General features: G+C 52.8%; 1 protein-coding gene across 1 annotated transcript; it reads left to right on the forward strand.

Moving 5' to 3' along the window:
- The first annotated feature begins 4,228 nt into the window (after window positions 1-4,228).
- DBH (dopamine beta-hydroxylase) lies at window positions 4,229-17,994 on the forward strand. Its single transcript, XM_065648861.1, has 12 exons — window positions 4,229-4,603; window positions 6,786-6,932; window positions 8,304-8,561; window positions 9,951-10,127; window positions 10,568-10,670; window positions 12,004-12,170; window positions 12,891-13,034; window positions 13,135-13,173; window positions 14,138-14,197; window positions 14,787-14,914; window positions 15,265-15,424; window positions 17,860-17,994. The coding sequence occupies exons 1-12, from the start codon at window positions 4,229-4,231 to the stop codon at window positions 17,992-17,994; spliced, it is 1,893 nt and encodes a 630-aa protein (XP_065504933.1).
- Window positions 17,995-19,434: the final 1,440 nt, after the last annotated feature.

Below are 19,434 nucleotides of genomic sequence, written 5' to 3' on the forward strand. Positions count from 1 at the left end.
GGAGCCCAGCTCTTGGGCACAAGCAGGGTCAGGAAGCAGCCTCGCCAGCAGCAACTTTTTGATAATTTTAGAAAGATACTGGTGAAGATCAGAAAGAGCCTCCAGAGCTCCCGAGTCAGAGACCACCACTTCTCAAAGCCAACACAAACCTCTTCCACTGGCACACACAACCCTTTATAAACAAACCCAGAGAGTGCTTTTGTCTCTTCCTGTCCTTTTCGGATATTTTGGGTATTTGTGGCAATCTCTCCTGTTTATATAACAAAGCCACAGCCCCGTGTTTGTGGCACCATATCCATGGTAACCCTAATATAGCATGCACAGGCAACTAGATTTCATTAGGTGGCTCAGCTGCGGCAGCACTGGGGAGGGAATTTCTCCGGGATGCTGAGCTGTGCAGGCAGCCTGGTGGGAAGGGGCCTTGGCAAGGCAGCACCTCCCAAAGAGAAACAGGTTAGGAGAAAGCAAGAAGCTGGACCAAGCAGAGGCTCAGCAAGGGGAATGTTAGAGCGTTTGTTGCTCTTGTGCTGTAAGGCACAAACTCACGTGGAAGGAGGAGGGAACGGCTCTTCCCACCCACCGCTGCTGGGTCACGATCTCCTCCAAGTGTCCTGTCTCAGTTTGTGTCCAGCACATCTGCTGGTTAAATACCAACTGCTGCAGTCACCTGGGGAGATTCCCATGCAAAACAACGCAGCTCAGAGATAACGGGCCTGAATCGTTCACACTGCGACACAGAGACATTAAATACTCACCTGTGCCTCTGTTGGGCAAATGCAAACTCAGATTTGCAGCCCCAGTGCACGACAAAGACAACGAGCGGCCTGCATATCCCCTCTGGTTTGTTATGGGAACAGGACTGAGCAAAGTAATACTTTTAAAAGGATAAACAATTCTCCTGACACCAGGACATATATCAAATAGTTCCTACGAGCCACGAGCTTCGTGCAGACTCTACAGCTCTGGTATGAAGGGTGAGAGGTGGATCTGGCCAGAGAAATTGCCCACAACATTGATCAGGGCAGGGGTCCCTGAGACCCCAAACAATTGCCCATCCGTGTGAGCATCTCCCCTACATGCCAGCCCTCTCTTCCCCCTTCTCATAGCATGTCAGGTCCAGCCTGAGTCAGACACTGCCTAACCTCATCAGCGCCGAGGCAAATTCGATCCGGGTGCTGGCTGACCGTGGATGGGGGCTGCGAACAGCAGAGCCCCCAGGGCATGGAGAGCTGTGCCCTGCTGCGGGAACAGAGCGCGAGCTTCCCTCCCCGCCCTCACCCAAATTGAATTTCCATTTAAGTTAGCGAGGCAATGGATTATAGCTCGGAGGGGTGCAGCCTGCTTCAATCCCTCATTTGGTGCATCAGTTGTGTTTAAACTCACTTACCTGTAAGTCAGGCTTTGTTCCAGGCAGGCGGCCCTCGCCTCCTGCCGATGGAGGCAGCTGCTTCCCCCAGCTCCGCGCCACAAATGTCAGGCACTGCTGCTTTCGGGGCTCTGCAAAATACAGCTTATCTTGCCTTTAGGACTGGCTTTGCAGCCATGGTCATCGGTGGCAGTGAAAGGCCACGGTAGTTTCAGCACGTTGCCAGGAGGGTTTGGACATGTGGCTCTGCAGAGGATGGGTGCAGCAGCACCCGGCGGGGGATTAATGCTGCTGCTGGTGCTAGTACAGCATCCAGCACCGCCAAGCTGGGGCCTGGGGGACACACCTGAGCACTGTCCATTAAAACGAGCCCTTCGCTGGGGCTCACAGCATGCTCCGGGTATTCCCCATGCGTTACTGCACCCTTAGCTCTTTTTTTCCAGGGGGGTTTGCAGGGTCATCTGTCTTGTCTCCAGCACAGGATGCTCTCATGCTAGCACTAGTGCAATTGCACCGGTGTTAGCTCCAGCAAGAGCTTACAGGTGGGCAGAAACCTGCTGCTGCTGCTGCTGCTCTGCCTTCCAGGAAAGGGGCTGAACCCACGTCCCGCACCCTCCGGGGTGCTCCTCCCGGCAGCCGGCCTGTGGGAAGCGACTCTGCGTCAGCCCTGAGCAGTTGGAGTCTCAGAGTCAGGGAACTGGCATTTCTACATCTCATTGAAGTCTTAAAATAAACACCCGGAGCAATGAGCGGAAAGCTGGATCCTTGCTCCTCGCCTGGATTTATGAGCAACGACTGGGGAGAAACTGAAGGAGGGGGAGAGATATACATAATTTTTTTCTCTTTAAATAAATTCTCATTGCTTATCTGCAAAGTTCAGCTGTTTTCAAGCTGACCTGCCCATGTTATGCTGTTCCACTGCAAATTCCTTCTATACAGAAAAGCTCAGGAGCACCACTTGCGCACGCCAGCAACCTGGGGTTTCATCTCTAATAGACGCAGGCAGAGCTCGTTAGCTAAGGACCCCCTCCCACCCCCCGGTGAGGATCATTTGCCTTCTTGCCATGCTGGCAGCTCCACTTCTTTCCCCTGACAATGAGGAAACAAAGCCAAGAGAGGAGGAGAAGCGGGTGAATCTGTGCTTGGAGGAGGTTAGAAGTGGGGCAAGGCAAAAATCTGTTCCCAAGGGGCTCTTGTAACGCAGCCAGACGTCTCCCCAGGCAGCCAGGGCTGGCGGACGAGGGACATCCATCTGACATCCATCTGACGCTTTCAGACAAGGATCTTGGAGTGCAGCAGGTCCAGGAACCAGCCAGGAGCCTCAGGCAAAGGGGTGGAGATGCTGCCGCCTCCTTTGGGAAGATGCACGGAGCTGCGGATGGGCTGAGGTGCACACCCAGCTGCTGGGCAGGGAGCCCAGGACACCACGATGGTTCAGCTCACAAATCCTGCGAGTTCGAACCCAAGAGCCGCCAGGGTGGGAGCCTTCCCAGGCGGCTCTAATGACCTCCTGCCTGTTAAGTTATCTGGACATGGGCTTTTGAAGCCGACACCGGCAGCAGCGGGAGGGCTGGAGTGGGGCTGGGCTGTGCGCTGGAGTCACCGGTCCCACGGGGCGCGGGATGCGGCCGAGGGATGCGCTCGCCTGGGAGGACTCAGCTTTCTCTCTGCTTTGGCCTTTTGCCTGATGAAGCTGAATGAGAGACCACAGCCTCTAACCAGCAGGTCACCCGACAAGGAGAGACACTCCAGATCAATTGCTGCATTCCTGGGTAATGGTTGTGTCTTAGAACAATAAAAACCTCATCGAATTTAATGTAGAGATGCCACACATTGATGACTCATTAAAACACCCGGGCACCGAGCTGAATCTATTTCCTCCCATTACACAGGCTGGGAAATGTGGATCCGTTGCCGTGACATTGCCGCAAGGACCACAAGTGAAACCCAAGACCCAGAGGGGACTCCGCACAGGGGGCGTCTGAGAGCATCGCTTGTCACGTGAGCTGGCATTGATAAAACACGACCACGAACTCCGAGACTAAAGCAAGGCAGTGTGTGTGTTTGTGTATCGAAGAGCTTGAGACGGTTCATTATAATTCCAATTAACATAGAAAAGTTAATAACCAAAAGAGAATACATCGGACTTTAAACAAATGAGAAGGGGGGGGACAAAAGGTACCTTGAAACTGGAGCCAAAGTCCCAGCAGCTACAAAAGCAAAAAAATAGCAAATATTTTATGTCTCAAAGGTTGAGGTAGGCAGGTCCTTTGATGGGAGCCAAACCAGAGTGGGAGGGAAGCTGGGCTTTGCATGGGGATCCTTATTTTTGCTTAAATGCTGTGCTGGCTTTGGAAGGGCCAGAAATAGTTCACACCAAGCAAAAACAAAAACGGGCATGCACACAGTGATCCCCCCACCTGCACCCAGCAGTGTGGGCAGCGAGTGGAACCAGGGCTGGCCACCTTTCTGGTGACAAGTGATCCCAGCCTGGGGGGCATGGGGGGCTGCGGCTGGGATCGATCCTGGGGCCATCCCGGAGCTTTCGCCCTGCAGAACCGGGCGAGCGGCACCACAAGCTGTGCAGAGCGTGTCCACGCGGGGCTCAGCAAGAGCAGCTTGAGAGTGAACAGCCCTTTCCAGCCACGAAGGAAGATTTAAGAATGAATAACATTAGCCCAGTCAAATTCAATTGCTATTGATAATGTCCATGTGCAATTAGAGCCAATTAAGGGGAGGCAGCGAATGACGGATGTTTGGCCAGGAGGTGGGGGGGGTCAATACAACAATCTGATTTCCCAACAAGCAAATGCAATTAAACAGTATCACTTACCCGGTTTGCCCAGGAGGGCCAGCGCATAAATGGGCAAAGCCAGACACATGGGTGCTGTCCTCCCCAGCATGCAGACCTCGGGGTGCAAGCCCTGCCCCAGCTTCAAGCTGCGGGAGGTGGCATCCATGTACTTCACCATGATCGCAGTGTTCCTGGTCATCTTGGTGGTGGCCCTGCAGGGCTCGGCACCCCGCGAGAGTGATTTTCCCTACAAGGTGCCCCTCGATCCCCAGGGGCTGCTCGAGCTCTCCTGGAACGTCAGCTACCCCGAGCAAACCGTGCATTTCCAGCTCCTCGTCAGGGACCTGAAGTTTGGGCTCCTCTTCGGGATGTCGGACAGGGGCGAGTTTGAGAATGCGGACCTGGCCGTGCTCTGGAGCGATGGGCACAATTCCTATTTCGGGGTGAGTTGTTTGTGTGTTTGCACGGCTGCTTTTGGGGTTGTATCCCCGTGGGTGAATCTGGCTGGCGGTTTGAAGGAATGGGGCTGGTCTAGGGCACGGCACAGGCTGGACCACTTGGGCTGCTCGGGTGGGTGGGGTCCAAAAGGGCTTGGGGAACCCCAGAGGAACCCACAAATCAGGTCTGCGCGTTGGGTTTGGCATAGGATCTTAAACCCAAAGAGAAAATAATAGATACAGCAGCGCATCAGCAAGGCTGAGTGGCACCAGAACCGCAGTGTCTCTGCTGTGTTCAGCTCCAACAGGTGGTTGTACAGACCAGCTCACACACGCAGGATGCATCGACACCTCGGTTCACTTGTGCGCTGCTGTCAGTCACATTAAAAATTAACCACAGCTCCCATGAACGACTTTGAGGCTGTGCAGAAGTTATTAGCCAGAAATCCCGCTCCTGCCAGCACCAATAACCCAGCCGCGAGCCGCGTTCAATGCTGTCACAGAGATCAACAGGGCACAAGCAAACACAACCTGACGGCTGCCAGCAGTGTGGCGTTATTGGAAATTAAACATGCAAATGTATTTTGGGCAGTATGTAAACGGTAGCAGATGGGGGGGAAACTAATTTCTAATTTTGCTGTTTGATACTGCTGCTACAAATCATCGTCCTTTCTGACACAGTCTGTTCGTCCGGGTTCTTGTTTGGTTTGTCTTTCCACCGGGGCTGCAGTTACAGTCACTCCCCCTGTGTTCTCCTATCCCCAGAATACCACAACAGGCTTATTGCAATCACGCTTGGCTGCGGAAAGCAATTCACATTTTTCCCCCATGTGAGACTTTTCCAGTAACTTAAATTTTACCTCTCTGCTTACTTCAAATTAACCATAAAATACACTCTTTCACAATCAGGCGCAATGTGATCTGCGGTGTAATGAAAGGATGAAAAGAAGGAGTTATTATCTGTACTGTTTTCCTGCTAATTACCAGCCATTCAGGATGTGTGGTGGCCCGAATGCTACAGTATTTCACAGCATCATGTTAAAAAAACATAAAGGAGCATTTCTAATCTGCCTTCATGTGCTCACTGAAAGACAAACAGCACTGAATTAAACACAGGGCAGCATTTGGGCTTTCCTTTCACTTGGTACTGAACAGCATCCTGCAAGGAGGTTTCTTTAAATCTCCCCAGTCCTGGTTTTCTGTCTCCCAGCAGCTTTTCTTCCGCATAAGTATGTCAGCTGTTAAAAAGATCCAAATTTGCTTAACCCCCCATGTACTACAAGATTAATTTGCACACCATATTCCTATGAAAACAAATGTCATGCTAGCTTCATGTAGCTGATTTTACTCTCCCCCTCTAAGGACAATATGTTCTTGAAATATCACTCTATACTTTTGGCTAAAATGATGCCAAGATGCTTTATTCTTTTTCTTCTGTTTTTTTTTTTTTTGCCCCAAGATAGGAGAACTGATGCCACTTGTGTACTTACAGCAAGGTACTTCTTAAGTGCTTTTTCTCAGTAAACAAAAGGTATCAAAGGGAAATGCGAAAGATCAAGACAAATACACTGTTCAAATCCAAATTACTGCAGGATTTTATACTCCAAACCTTCAAATCCTTAATCACAGGAGTAACCTCCTGCCTTGCTTCTCAGTGTGGCTTTGTCACCATCATCACCAACGTGCAAATTTTGGGAGGCCTTGCTGGGCTGCCAGAACAATCTGAACACAAATAATTAAGGATTTTGAAGAGCATTAGCAATTTCTAGGGTTGACGCTACAGCCCAGCAAAGGTCTGATCTTAAACGGAGAGCAGCTTGTTTGTGGCCAGGGTCTTGGAGAGCACATCACCCCCCCAAGAAGATACACCCAAACCACAGCACAGACCAATGCAACACCTTCACGTGTCCCTGCGAGCTTTCCTCCCGCTGTATCCTTTCCCCCAGTCGCATCTCAACTCGAAAAGGTCTTTCTGCAGACTATTAATGCTGGGTGATGTATTCCTATGCTGAGCACCAAGGGTCTCGTGGCAGCTCTGCCCGTGGGCTGCTAGAGGCGGGCATGGGGCAACCAAAACACAGGTTCCCTCCACCTCTGGGGTGTGGAGGGTGAACCAGCCAGATGGCGAACAGGAGGAGGGCCTCACAACGCGTGGAACCAGCTCAGCGGGGTGCTCTTCCTCCCGCAGGACGCCTGGAGCGATGCCAGCGGGCAGCTCCACATGGACTCGCAGCAGGACTACCAGCTCCTCGGGGCTCGGAGGGCTACGGAGGGGCTCTACCTCCTCTTCAGAAGAGCCTTCAGCACCTGTGACCCCAAGGACTACCTTATCGAGGTACAGCATCACTCCACCCTGCTACAGAACCCCCCAGCCCCACCCCAGCCCTGGGGCAGAGCTCCAAAGCCCAATTGCGTGGTTATACCTGACCGGTGTTTTGTTTAGGGTACAGCATCAAGCGTTTGTGCTGTCTAAAGCAGAAAGGAAGCGTGTTACAGATGTCAGTCCTGGGACATGAGTAATATTTGGCACGATCTATTTACAACCCCTTATAAACCTCTATAAAGTGTAGATTTTAGCTCGTTTGCATCATTCGCTGCTGTTAAGCATGTGTTAGGTCTATATAAATACCCTCCTGCATCACTCTGGTTTGCAGTCTAGAGCCAACTGTTCGGAGTGTTACAAAGAGGTGTTGGTGTTGTTCAATAGGACACAAAGACGAGGGTTGTGGCAAGAGCTGGAGCAAAGCGATGGCAAATAGAGCTGCTGTGGTGTGGTTCAGTCAAGTCCCTCTGGGTCTGCATTCACGGCTCCCCCGTGAGATGGGGTATGGGGGAAACCTTCCAAGCAGAGATGTCGAAGAGCTTTGGGGTCTCAGCCATAGACTCCGGGTGCAGGCAGGAATCAGCACAAGGCTCATTTCATATGAAAGCCTTTAGTGGGCAGGATATTTTAAAGCCAACGTGGGCACAGAGCATCCTTGAGTTTTTATTGCTGGTTTTCAAAAGCTTGTCTTGTGGTGAGAAATGTCTACCATATGCCAAAACACAGAGAGCCCTGGAGGAAAAAAATCTGCGTGTGAGCCGGGAAAAGACTTGCAGGTCTTTATTCTCTGATCCTTTAAGGAAAAAAAAAATACTATCTTTTTCCTTTCTTCCTTATCTCCTGTCCAGAGCTCACTGTGTTCAGCAGCACCTCCACAGTTTGCAGTAGACTTTCAGCAGAGCTTCTTGCAGCACTCCCCCCAACAGAAGCTGGGGAAAAGGGAGGATTTCAGAGAGATTTGTTTGTGCTGTACCTCCCCAGGCTGCTGCCTGTGGCCATTGCTGGTGCCGGCTGCAGGGTGGGATGAGCTCTGAACTAATCTGGTTGTCCCAGCCTGGAGCTCAGGAGGGACGAGGGGCTCTGAAAGAGCAGAGAGGAGATGTTACCCTTATGGAACTGATGCCACGAAGGGAAAACTTTTCAGACTCTCCCAACTGGTAGAGAACCCTCTGTGATCACATCAGCCAAAGAAACGCCCCAAAGTCTATTGTCTTCCTGAGACAGCACAGCAAAGTGAGCTACTGGTGAAGTCAGGGTCGCTTCCCATCTGGAGATGGATCAAGAGGTCCATTCCTGGATTCATGCTGCCAATATTGGTGCTAGCCCGTGCAGTTCACATTCCTGCACAAAAAACCTAGCTGATACACTTTGCTCTCACTTCAGGATGGCACCGTGCACCTTATCTACGGGATCCTGGAGAAACCAGTCCATTCCCTTCAAGCCATCAACATCTCTGCCATCCACAGGGGACTGCAGAGGGTGCAGCTGCTAAAGCCCAACATCACCATCCCTGAACTGCCCAGTGACATGAAGACCATGGAGTTAACGGCCCCCAACATTGTCATTCCCAGCGAGGTGACAACCTACTGGTGTTACATGGCGGAACTCCCAGCTGGCTTCCCCAAACACCACATTATCATGGTGAGAGGCAGAAGAGGGTTGCTTTCCCTCGTGCAGTTCAGCAGTCGCGTTCACATTCAGCCATTCTGCAAAGTCTACCTCTTCCCTGCCCTTTCACAGGCTTTCAGACCCATATGTCTTCCCCAACAGGGTACCAAAACATCTCCCAGAGCCATCCCACCAGCCAGTAGCATCCTCATGTCTCTTAGAGACCCCCAAATCAGAAGTTTCTCAGCAGGAGGTGACAGACTGGTGACATCAAGCATGTACCAGGGCAGGCTCCGAGCAGCTCCCATGCCGAGCTGACCCCCCTGCAGAAGGCAGAACTGTAACCATCAAGGACAGACCCGGGGCAGCATCATGGCACACAGCGAGCCACAAGGAATACATAACCGTGGGAAACAAAGCAACAGGGCAGAGCGAGCCAGGATATGAACTGTTTTCTAAAAGATTAGGCATACTAAAAAAAAAAAAAAAAAAGAGGTTACAGACATAAACACAACTTGTGTGCATTGCCCAGACGTGTTGCATGTGCTTTGGTCTTCCTGAAAGGAGAGGCAGAAACATGCAGGCAGACTGGTGCTGGGGAAAGGCAGGAGTAATGTCAGCCTGACCTGTCTGCCCATCACCAGCTGCTGGGACAGCATCGCCCGGGCAGGCACAGAGGTGGCTCGGCAGGTGACCTGGCACATCCAGAGTCAAAACCACACAAGCGGGTGGGGGAAAACCTGACACATGAGCTGAAGCGAGTGCTTAGTGATTTATAGGGGAGAGACGTTGCAAAGGAAAACTCAGAAGGAGGATTTTCTCTCCAGCAGATGGTGTGAAGTGAATCATCTGTGTGTAAGTAAAAAGTGTGTAACTCCTGATACCTTCCCGCTGCTGCAGAGCATTCCTACAGCTGGTGCTTTCAGCCAGAGCTGTTCCTCAGGCTTGTTTGAAGTCACTCTTTCTGCCCCAAATCCCCCTTCCCATGCCCTGAACAGCTGTTGGCTACAAACGAAACCCAATAGCTTCAGGCAGAGCTACTGCAACGTGGCCAGGACCCTCTTTAGGAAAAAGCAATGTCCCCAGGGTCACCTCAGCCCTGCAAAACTGGCAAAGGACTCACAAAGCAGACCAAGATCTGCTGATCAGGTGCACCAGTCTCTGGAGAAGGGATGAGATGTTTCTCTAGGGGTTGTGGTGGACTCTGGCTTGGTCCCGAAGCCACCCAAGAGCTCTTGGCCCTTGGTGCCTCATGCCCAACTTTCCCGCCCCATCATATGGCAGAAACTGTCTCCCATTCAATAACAGATAAGAGACATACCTGCCTCAGGCTCCTTGGAACCTGCACAGACAGCAGCTCCCGGGGATGGGCTCTCAGCAAACGGTCTTTATGTTTCCTCCTTCTTGGACACTGCTTTGCAGTACGAGCCAGTGATCACGGCGGGCAACGAGGCCATTGTCCACCACATGGAAGTCTTCCAGTGCGCTGCCGAGTTCGACAGCTTCCCCCTTTTCAACGGGCCTTGTGACTCCAAGATGAAGCCACAGCGGCTCAATTACTGCCGGCACGTGCTTGCAGCGTGGGCCATGGGAGCGCAGGTGGGTGCGAGATGAGACCCACCACCCTGGGTGAAAGGTTTGCTCCTGGGAGCTTTCCTGCTGCATCCCAACCCTTCCCGATCCCATCTCAGGATTGTCCCGTGTGGGCTGCCCCAACCCTGGTCTCTGCTGGGATTTGTGTCCAGCCCTGTCTGAGCTCCCCCCAGCAGTCTCTGAGTTTCCACCCCAGTCCACCTCCTCAGTGCCATAAATCGGTGCGATGACCCTGCTCAGTGGTTGTGCCATTGCACGTGCATGCTGGCATGCAAGAAGCCTTTGGAAGCAAGACTAGCTCAACAAGCACAAGCAAGAGCACAAGGCATGTCCCTCAGCCCATGGTGGGGGTCATGACTATGCCCAGACAATTCCTGTAGCCTTTTCAGCCTTGTCCTCAGGAAAGCCACCCCACCACTCCCCTAACACTCTCCCTTTCCTTCCAGGCTTTCTACTACCCTGAAGAAGCAGGTCTTGCCTTTGGTGGCCCGGGCTCCTCCCGATACTTACGCCTTGAGGTTCATTACCACAACCCCCTGATGTTCAAAGGTGAGTGGGCACGTGACGATGCCCAGTGCCTCCCCAGTGAGGAGGTGGCAGGAAAACTGGGTAAATGCCGGGGACTGAACACCCTTCCAGGGAAGGCTTCATACAGAAGAAAGCTTGGCCAAAATCATAGCCCTGCTTGCAACTTTCAAAAGACCTCGTGGTCCAGATCTGTGCTAGCAGGAGGAACACATTAAATCTCAGCAAAGTCATCATCACTGGAGGATGCACCCCATCCCTGTGCATTCCCAACAGCGGGGATGGATGCTCGGTATTTAGTTGGGCTGTCACAGGGTGTCCCTCTCCCATTTCTTTGCAGGGTGGTAGTGGTGGGTCTGAGCTCAGAGCCAAGAGCAACAGTGGTGCCAAAGTCACCAGAGAGACAGCACCAGCCTGGCTGGGGATGGGGAAATTTAGATGTTGTTTTAATGGTACTCCTGCTTTGATAACGTTGTCAGGAGACACATTAAAAAAAAAAAAAGGATTCCAAATAACCCAGTTTCTTCATTTACATAAAAACATGTAGCTTCTTGACTAACCAAGTATATTTTTAGGAGACCAGAGCATATGTACTGTAGATCAATCATAGCACATTCGGCAACTCGAGAAGAAACACGTCTATAAATATGGAGCTCATGTCTTTCAGAATTTATCTGCTTTTGCATGTTAACCAATAGTGTCTCCCTCTGTTAATTCCTATCCCAGGGTGGGCTCCAGCCCAGAGACAGGGGGTTCAAAGCCAGCCCGAACCCTCCTGACCTACTGAACCAGCCCCTTCCCTTTACTTGCAAAGCACATCAGAGGCACAGGGTCTTCTCCAGCCCACACCAGCTGTGTTTGAGCACTGCGAGGGGGTTAAATGGAGCAATCTCAAATGCAAGAGAGAGCAGAAGCTTTCCAAATACAAGGAGTACTTGCTCCATAGGTGTTTCTCCTCCTGCCAGGCCCCCAACAACAGCACGCCCTTAGTTCTTTGGATGCATCAGTTACGGAAAATGCAATGAGACATATTTCTGAGGGAGTTCTCCCAAGCAACACATGGTCTGTCCTGCTTTGGGCTCTCCAAGGGTACTCCTTACCTCTCTTGGGAGCAATTTATCCTCAGGTTGGTGACTCTCTAGGGGACCAGGCATGTGTCTGGGGCCAATCAGTAAAGAATTGCATGAAAATATCTAGGATTTAAAACCAATAAGAACTGTGCACACGAAAAAAGCTATGAGTGAGAGGCCAGTGTGCCTCTCCCCACCGCAGCAGTGCCATTTTTCATACCTGATCTTGTCCCAGCAGCCGTCACTTCTCCAGAGGTGACTGGAAGCCTCATCCTCTCACCTGCCAGGTCGCCGTGACTCCTCGGGGATCCGTCTCTACTACACGTCCACCCTGCGACGCCACGACGCCGGCATCATGGAGCTGGGCTTGGTCTACACACCGGTGATGGCCATTCCCCCAGGCGAGGACGCCTTCATCCTCACGGGATATTGCACTGACAAATGCACCCAGCTGGTGAGTCTCCATCCTCTCTGCCCCGGCTTTGTCTTGGAGAAGAGAGGTTGTAAATGGTTTTTCCAAGGCAGAAATGATACAGTACCGAGCTCCCAATTCCCAGTTTTAAACTCCCCAAACCCTTTACCACGAGGTTGTGCTGGAAAGAAAAGATCTGCTGTGTACAACGAACAGCGAGCAGCTGGTTGGGATGCGCTGAATTCCCCCTGAAGCAACTCTCCTGGGGAGCCATCTGCTCCGGCTCCCAGGGTACCATTCCCAGAAAACTCATTGCCAAGCTGGCCATGCCCTGGCGGTGCTTTCCCCCACGGAGATGGGAAGATTGGCCTCTGCTTCCAAGAAGCTCACCAAGAGCTCTCTCAAGTACGGTTTCAAAATGCCCACCTTGCTCTCAAGGAAGTTTTAGTGGATGTTTTTGTAGGGCCTACCCAAAAGGAATCATTTGTGCTGCCACTAATGACCGCAAGGAAGCAGGCAGCGACCAGCTCAGCTGTTTCTGCTGACTTAGGGCATGGCAGCACATCAGTTAGATTTGGCAGCATATCAAGCATCTGTCCCTTTGCAGGGACCTCACTCCTGTGCTGCCCCAAGGGTCCAGCGACCCCCTAAACCTCCATGCGGGAGCCAGCACAGGGATGGCTGGTCCTGAGCACACAGCACGGGAAAGCACAGGGAGAGGGATGGAGTTGGGCACAGGGACTTGAGCCATCCTTCCCCCAGGCTCTGCCTGCTGCCGGCATCCGCATCTTCGCCTCGCAGCTCCACACTCACCTGGCAGGAAGAAAAGTGGTGACGGTGCTGTCCCGGGACGGGAGAGAGCGGCAGGTTGTCAATGCCGACAGGCACTACAGCCCTCACTTCCAGGTACAGGGGTCTGCAGGGGTCCTGGCTGGATGTCACCCGTGGGGCTGCCAGGGCACAGAGCCATAGCGTCACTGACGTGTCCCCTTTCCCTCCCTCCCAGGAGATCCGCATGCTGAAGGAGGTGGTTGCAGTTTTTCCAGTGAGTGGCTCCAAAAACTGTGGGGACTTCTGAACAGCGTGAGACTTTCCCCTGACCCCACATCCCTGAATCCTGCTTTACATCACCTCGTTCACTCTGCTGCTGGCAGCCCCTGCCCATGCACGGGCACCCGCTGCCATCCGGGACCTCCTGGGGGTGCAGGAGGACATGCTCCCCATGGTCCCCAGGTCATATCTGCCACCCCCACGCAGATGCCTTGGGGACATCAGGTCTCATGTAACATGGTACAAAAACGGTGTGTGGGCAATTGAACCATGCCGGGAGCTAAATTAAGCACTTAATTTAGCTGGGCTTCCTCTAGCAGAGGGAGGCTCCTTGCGGGGTGAGGGTGAACTGTGCACACATGGGAGGTGCCCCCTCCCTCCTTGCTTAGTAGAAGAGATTTGGCAACAAATGCGGTGGGAGCAGGTGGTAGAACAGAGGCTGAGTGTTCCCCAGAGCTGTACGGTGAGGAAGGACCCGGATCCAAAGCCAAGGGCACTCACAGGAGCATCGTGCCCCAGGAGGCTGCTCAAAACCTCAGCACCCATTGAAACCATACGCAGAGCTGTTCTCCAGGGGTGTCCCCATGGACCCCAGCACCGACCACAGAGGGGATGCAGTTGTGCCATCAAGTTAGGTACAGGTTTGGCAATTCAAAATGTTGCCTAAGTGCATTTTTTTAGGTGCTTCAGCCCTGCAGAAATTCTTGAAAAGTGAGGAAAGAGCAGGAAACACCATCCCAGGGATGCGGCCCTAGGGAATCTCCCCAGGGGATGCAAGTTTAGCGAGTGTTCCTGTGGCACCGCGGTCGGTGCCAGTGGGGAACCAGTCTGTCTGCAGGCTGGTACCGCTACAGGGAGCAGAGAACTGCTACACTACAAACTCCCCCATCCCCAATTCGCTGATTCTCTGAAACTCTGCACTCTCCCACCTACATGTGTCTGTGTTCAAACCCCCACAGGGTGACGAGCTCATCACGACCTGCACATACAACACGGAGAACCGGAGCCAAGCCACTGTGGTGAGTGCAGGGCCAGTCTGTGTTTGCACCCCAGGGTTGGGGACACCCACCAAGTGGGCACCTGCATGAACCTGGGCTGAATTACAGCCAGTGAAGAAGCGAGCCCACAAGGCTCTGCTGCCTGCAGTGGGGATGGTGAGGTGCTAATTGAGAAGTCGCGTGTGTCACTCCAGTTCCCATCACAAACTGTTCCACCGGGGATTAATTGTAATTAAAGAGAAGTGGCGTTTTTTGACAGTGCATGTTATTTTCTTACATAGGCGGCAAAGAAAAAGAGCCTGTCAGAGGTACCATCAACAGGGACGAAGCTAAATATAGCAGAGGGATTATAGGAAATTTGCATTTTAATGTAAAACCACACGATCTAGCCTGAAAGTCTATCCTTGCATAAAAGGCAGATGGGCAGATGAACAGAGTGCTGCCCATCCCATGCACCTGAAGGAGTGTGTATATAAATATAAATATAAATACACACACACACACACACACATATGTGCACATGCGGGTGGGAGGTTTGCGCATCTGCAGCCCCCCTGCCCGTGCAGGCCTGGCAGGGCAGAACCAGACCTGTTTTGTGTCTGTGCTGCAGGGGGGGTTTGGCACCCTGGAAGAGATGTGCGTGAACTACGTGCACTACTACCCCCAGACCCAGCTGGAGCTGTGCAAAAGTGCTGTGGATCCAGGCTACCTGCACCGATACTTCAACCTCGTGAACAGGTACAGAGCCCTGCACAGCAGTGCTGGGTGGAGAGGGACCATCGCAGAGCCCTTTGCTAGTAATGCTGGAAAAAAAAAAAGTTTATCAGTGCGTGGCCAAGTGCTTACATGCAAAGTACTTCTTATACTCTGGGGCAGACACCAAGCATCCCTGCAGCTCATTCACCCACCATGAGAGGGGTGAGATGCTGACCTTGCACAGCGTATCCTACTCACAGGCAGTCCGGCTGGCCCCAAATCTTGCCCCCTAGGTGCTGGCTCTGCTAGCCTCTCCTTGCTCCCTTAGACACATCCAGGGCTGAAAGGGGACAGCATTGCTGTGTTTCATTGTGGCATTTCTCCTGCCCCAGGTTTAACGACGAGGAGGTCTGCACGTGCCCGCAGGTCTCTGTCCCGCAGCAGTTTTCGTCTGTCCCCTGGAACACATTTAACAGAGATGTGCTGAAATCCCTCTACAGCTTTGCTCCCATCTCCATGCACTGCAACAAATCCTCAGCCGTCCGCTTCCCGGTAGGTCCAGCTTCACAACTAAACCTTCACAGCAAAACTCCCGGCCACGGGTAAAAAGCAGCTCGGCAGAGCTGTGCCACAGGGTGACCCCAAGGAGATGGGACAGGTCCCTGGTGCTCAGGACGGGGCTGCACCGCCGGAGCTCAGGCCAGGGAGCTGGAGCTGCCGGGGAACGCCGGCGTCAGCAGGACACCGAGCCCAGCACAAACCCAGCGTGTAAAACGTGGCTGTGCTCAGCCAGATTCAATTAGGAGATGCATTTGCATAAAGCAATTTTGAGGCTGCTTTTGCTGAGTATTAAAGCAGGGCTTGCTCCAGAACTGAGGAGAAACGTGAGGTGGTTTTTAGGATTTTGGCAAATCACATCAGGTCCCAGCAGAGCGAGCTCATTGCGCACAGCATCTGTACAGTCTCCAAATGCAGCGAGCCAGCAAAATGTGAAGGATAAAGGGCCGTGAGATCTTTAAAGAAAAACCAGGCCCAGCCACAATGGTCATGATGATGATGGAGACTTAAAACCACTGCCAGTCCCTATGACCATCAGCTCCCAATGGCATATATCAGTATAATAAACTTACAGGATGCCTGAAGGATGCTGAGCTGGCTGCAGGGAAGACCATCAGCTTTCTGTCCTGGTAAAAACCCTTCAGCAAAGTCTGCTCTGGAGGGGGCAGAAACCATCTCTTGGTCGTGTAGAACCTTGCTGCAGGGACAGCAATGGCACAGAAGTTTTGTGCAGTAGCAGAATTATGAATTAAGCCTCTTAATTGCAGCCCAAGCAACTCTCCTGATTTCAGAAAGGTCTGGGGAGCAGCTGGGAAGAGACTTGAGCGGAGCAGATCCAAGGCCGGCACAAAGTGGGTCACGGTATCGCAGAGAGGGCGAAGGAGCTGAGCTGTCCCTCCTGCTCTACTGGGGTTTGCAGAGCGAGCCCGATTTTAAGATATCTCATTTATTCCGCGCTGTTTCTGCCAAGAGAAAAGCACCAGTTTTCAATTAAGCTCGTGTTTTTGCAGTTCAGTGATCCCAAAACTGAGGAGATTTCTGAAGGGACTGAGTGCTGCTAATTAACGAGCAAAATCTCAAGGTAACACTTGTGAGACTCTGCAGGGACGTCACTGTCCCCAAGTCCCCTGCACCTGCAAGGGCTTGCAGTGAATTCTCTATACTCTGCATTCACTGCTTTTGAGTGGAAATCTGAAAGCAACAACTACGGAGACACTCTAAATGCCTTTGATCTACCCCAAAAGCAGGGTGCTGGCAAGGTGTAAGCAAATGGTTCGGGAGCAGATACGCTCAGGGCTGGGGCCAGCCTTGGAGCAGGCGCACTCCAGACATGTTACCTGCCCTCCAAAGCCATCATGTTGCAAGAAAAGAGTTGTTTCTCCAGCTGGTTCTCCTCTGCAATGCTTCCCCCTCTCTGCTCACTCTCTGTGTGCTTTGGGAAGGTCCCTCCATTCCCCCCCCACCTTTCCCCAGGGTTTTCCTGGTGCCAGTGCAGCCTCTGGCCCGTTTCGCTTGACATACTCCAAGGAATTTAATCTGAAAACATGAAAATCAACTTTAGTCTTCTTGCTGATGACTCACGGCTCTACCTCTCCTCTCCAGACCTCCCTCCTCCTGCTCACGCTGCGGCTCAGCCTCTCGCTGACGTTTCTGCATGAGCGCGCAGCCGGCAGCCAAACCGTAGCATCACCAAACCAGAGCTCAGCCCAGGCTGGACCCCTCTTCGCCCTCGCAGCACCTGCCTGCATCTCAACCAGCCACTAAACCCAGACCAACACATCACATCCGAGCTAGACCCTGCCCGGCGGGCTCAGCCCTCGGCACGAGGTGAACCCAGCATGTTGCTCCTTGCAGGGAGCATCTCCAAGACAAGGTGACCCCGTGCACACGTGAAGCTGGGGCTTTTGTCCTGGCTGTGGTCACCTTGAGCCCTGACGGCTGTGACAGCCCTTCCCTGGCTCTGCCCCACAGCACCTCGTCCATGCTGCTGTGTCTCTCCTGTTTCTCAGCAGCTGCACATGAACATCCACGCTGCCACGCCGCAAATGTCACCTCCAACCAACCTTCCTGCCAATACTTGTTAGAGAGCGTTTCTCACGGCTGGGCTGAGGGCACGGTGGGTCAGTGGGATGCCTTGGTCTGAGTCATCTCCATCTAATTTGGTGGGTAACACTTTTTGGGGTGGAAACTCCCTAGTTACGGTGGGTTTGTGCAACATAGTGCATTGCAGAAATCTGCACCGCTAAGAGGATGCATAGGTGCTTCTGCAATACCAATAATTAGCAATGTCTCCTAATAAAATACCCTGCTTTGGGCTAAGAACACTTCAAATATTAAAGATCATTTAGTTTTTACAAGTAAGGAGAAACATGAAGTCTCCAAGCAGCCGAAACCCCAACTTAGTCTCATGGTACCGAACTCTCTTGCAGGGCGAGTGGGAAAAGCAGCCGCTTCCCAGCATCACCGAGAGGCTGCGGGAGCCCGTCCCTCGCTGCCCGCCCACCCCGGGGCCTCGGCCGGCCGCCCCTGTCCCCCTCAACCTGGGCAAACTCAGGAGGGACTGACCCAAAGCCTGCCTCCTTCCATCCGACAGGAATCGCCTCCAGGCAGCAGCATCCACAAGGAACGTCATCCCATTCCTCTCCCAGCATCCCTGCCCGCGCAGCAATGCCGGTCGGTGCCCTGGCCCCTGTCGCCAAGGGAGTTAGGGCTTACGAATTAAGAGTTCGGAAAGTACTCTGGAGATGGAAAGCGCTATATTTAGTGCGTTATTAGCAATCCCGGCTCTGAGTAATGCTGCTTTCCGCCCCCAGAATAATAACGTAGAGGTTTGCTATTGTGCCGAACCCAGCGCAGCCCCGGGGAGGAGGGGGAGAAGCTTGTTTTCCCGCAGGGAAACTGAGGCACAGAGCAAAAGACCCGTGTGGGAGCAGGGTACAAGCCTTCCCGGTGCCCCACAGTCCCGTTGAGCTCAAGGCAGCTCCGTGGGTGCTCTCCCACACTGGTACCCATGGCAGGGATGGAGGGAGGGATGCTGTGACACCCACCCGGCGCTCGCCTCCCCGCTGCAGGGACTGCGCTCCCCGCCGCGCTCCTCCTTCCACTCCCCCGCACCGGGGATTATTCATCTTGATGCCACCAGATGCCAATGGCCGGGAACAAATGATATCTGTGTGATGGGGTTTAGAAAGGGGGAGGGCTTGTGGGGAGGGACACAGGGGGAAAGACAAACCTTTTAGCAGGAAAAATGCCTCTATTAAATACCTAAATGTAATGGGAAAAAAAAGAAGAAAAAATTGCTTTTGCTGTTGAACTATAAAGGGAAAATACACAGGAGGGTCCCTGCCCCTCGCTGCCCTGGAAGCGGGGCATCCAGGGCAGGGTGGCAGCTCAAACCTGCCCTCCTGACCTTGGGTTTAAGGGAAAATCTCAGATCTGCGGATCACAAAGGCCTTTTTGAAGCAAAACATTATCTTGGCACACAGCAGAACCCTGGCTCGGCAGGGAGACAGCACACTCGGTCCCTTGTCTGTCCCCAGGACAAACGGACAGGACCGCGGCCATCCCTTTCTCTGCCCTCCGCCTGGGCGCTATCGTGGAGTGCAGTCACCTCGTATTCACAGAAAAATTCATCCCAAACTTCTTTTTTAATGTTTCCAGTAAAACCAAAGCATATTGAGAGTTCAAATTCTTGTCCGTGGCACTTGTTGCATGAGGCTCACGAGCTGAAATTCACTCTAAAGAGGGTATAAACCAAGCAAACCTAGTTGAGGGAAATAAAGCGAGAAGCAAGCAGTGTGATTGTTTCTTCAGGTGGGCGAAAGCTTCAGCACTGAAGGTGGAGCCCAGCAAGGGGACCGGAGCAAGGGATGATGATGGGGACGGGCTGGGAGCAGCTGCCCCTTTCCCTCAGCAGCGGGGGGGTCACGGGCTGCATCCATGTGATGGAAAACCTTCCCTGACACCTCGAGCCCAGCTCTGCGCTGCCGGAGGCTGCGGGGCTG

The sequence above is a fragment of the Caloenas nicobarica genome, chromosome 19, assembly GCF_036013445.1.
Source record: "Caloenas nicobarica isolate bCalNic1 chromosome 19, bCalNic1.hap1, whole genome shotgun sequence".
In the NCBI taxonomy this organism is placed as follows: domain Eukaryota; kingdom Metazoa; phylum Chordata; class Aves; order Columbiformes; family Columbidae; genus Caloenas; species Caloenas nicobarica.

Coding starts and splice junctions, on each gene's coding strand:
- DBH (XM_065648861.1), top strand. CDS start 4,229: ATGGGCAAAGCCAGACACATGGGTGCTGTCCTCCCCAGCATGCAGACC. Junction 8,562..9,950: donor CCAAACACCACATTATCATG/GTGAGAGGCAGA, acceptor ACTGCTTTGCAG/TACGAGCCAGTGATCACGGC. Junction 13,035..13,134: donor ACTACAGCCCTCACTTCCAG/GTACAGGGGTCT, acceptor CCTCCCTCCCAG/GAGATCCGCATGCTGAAGGA.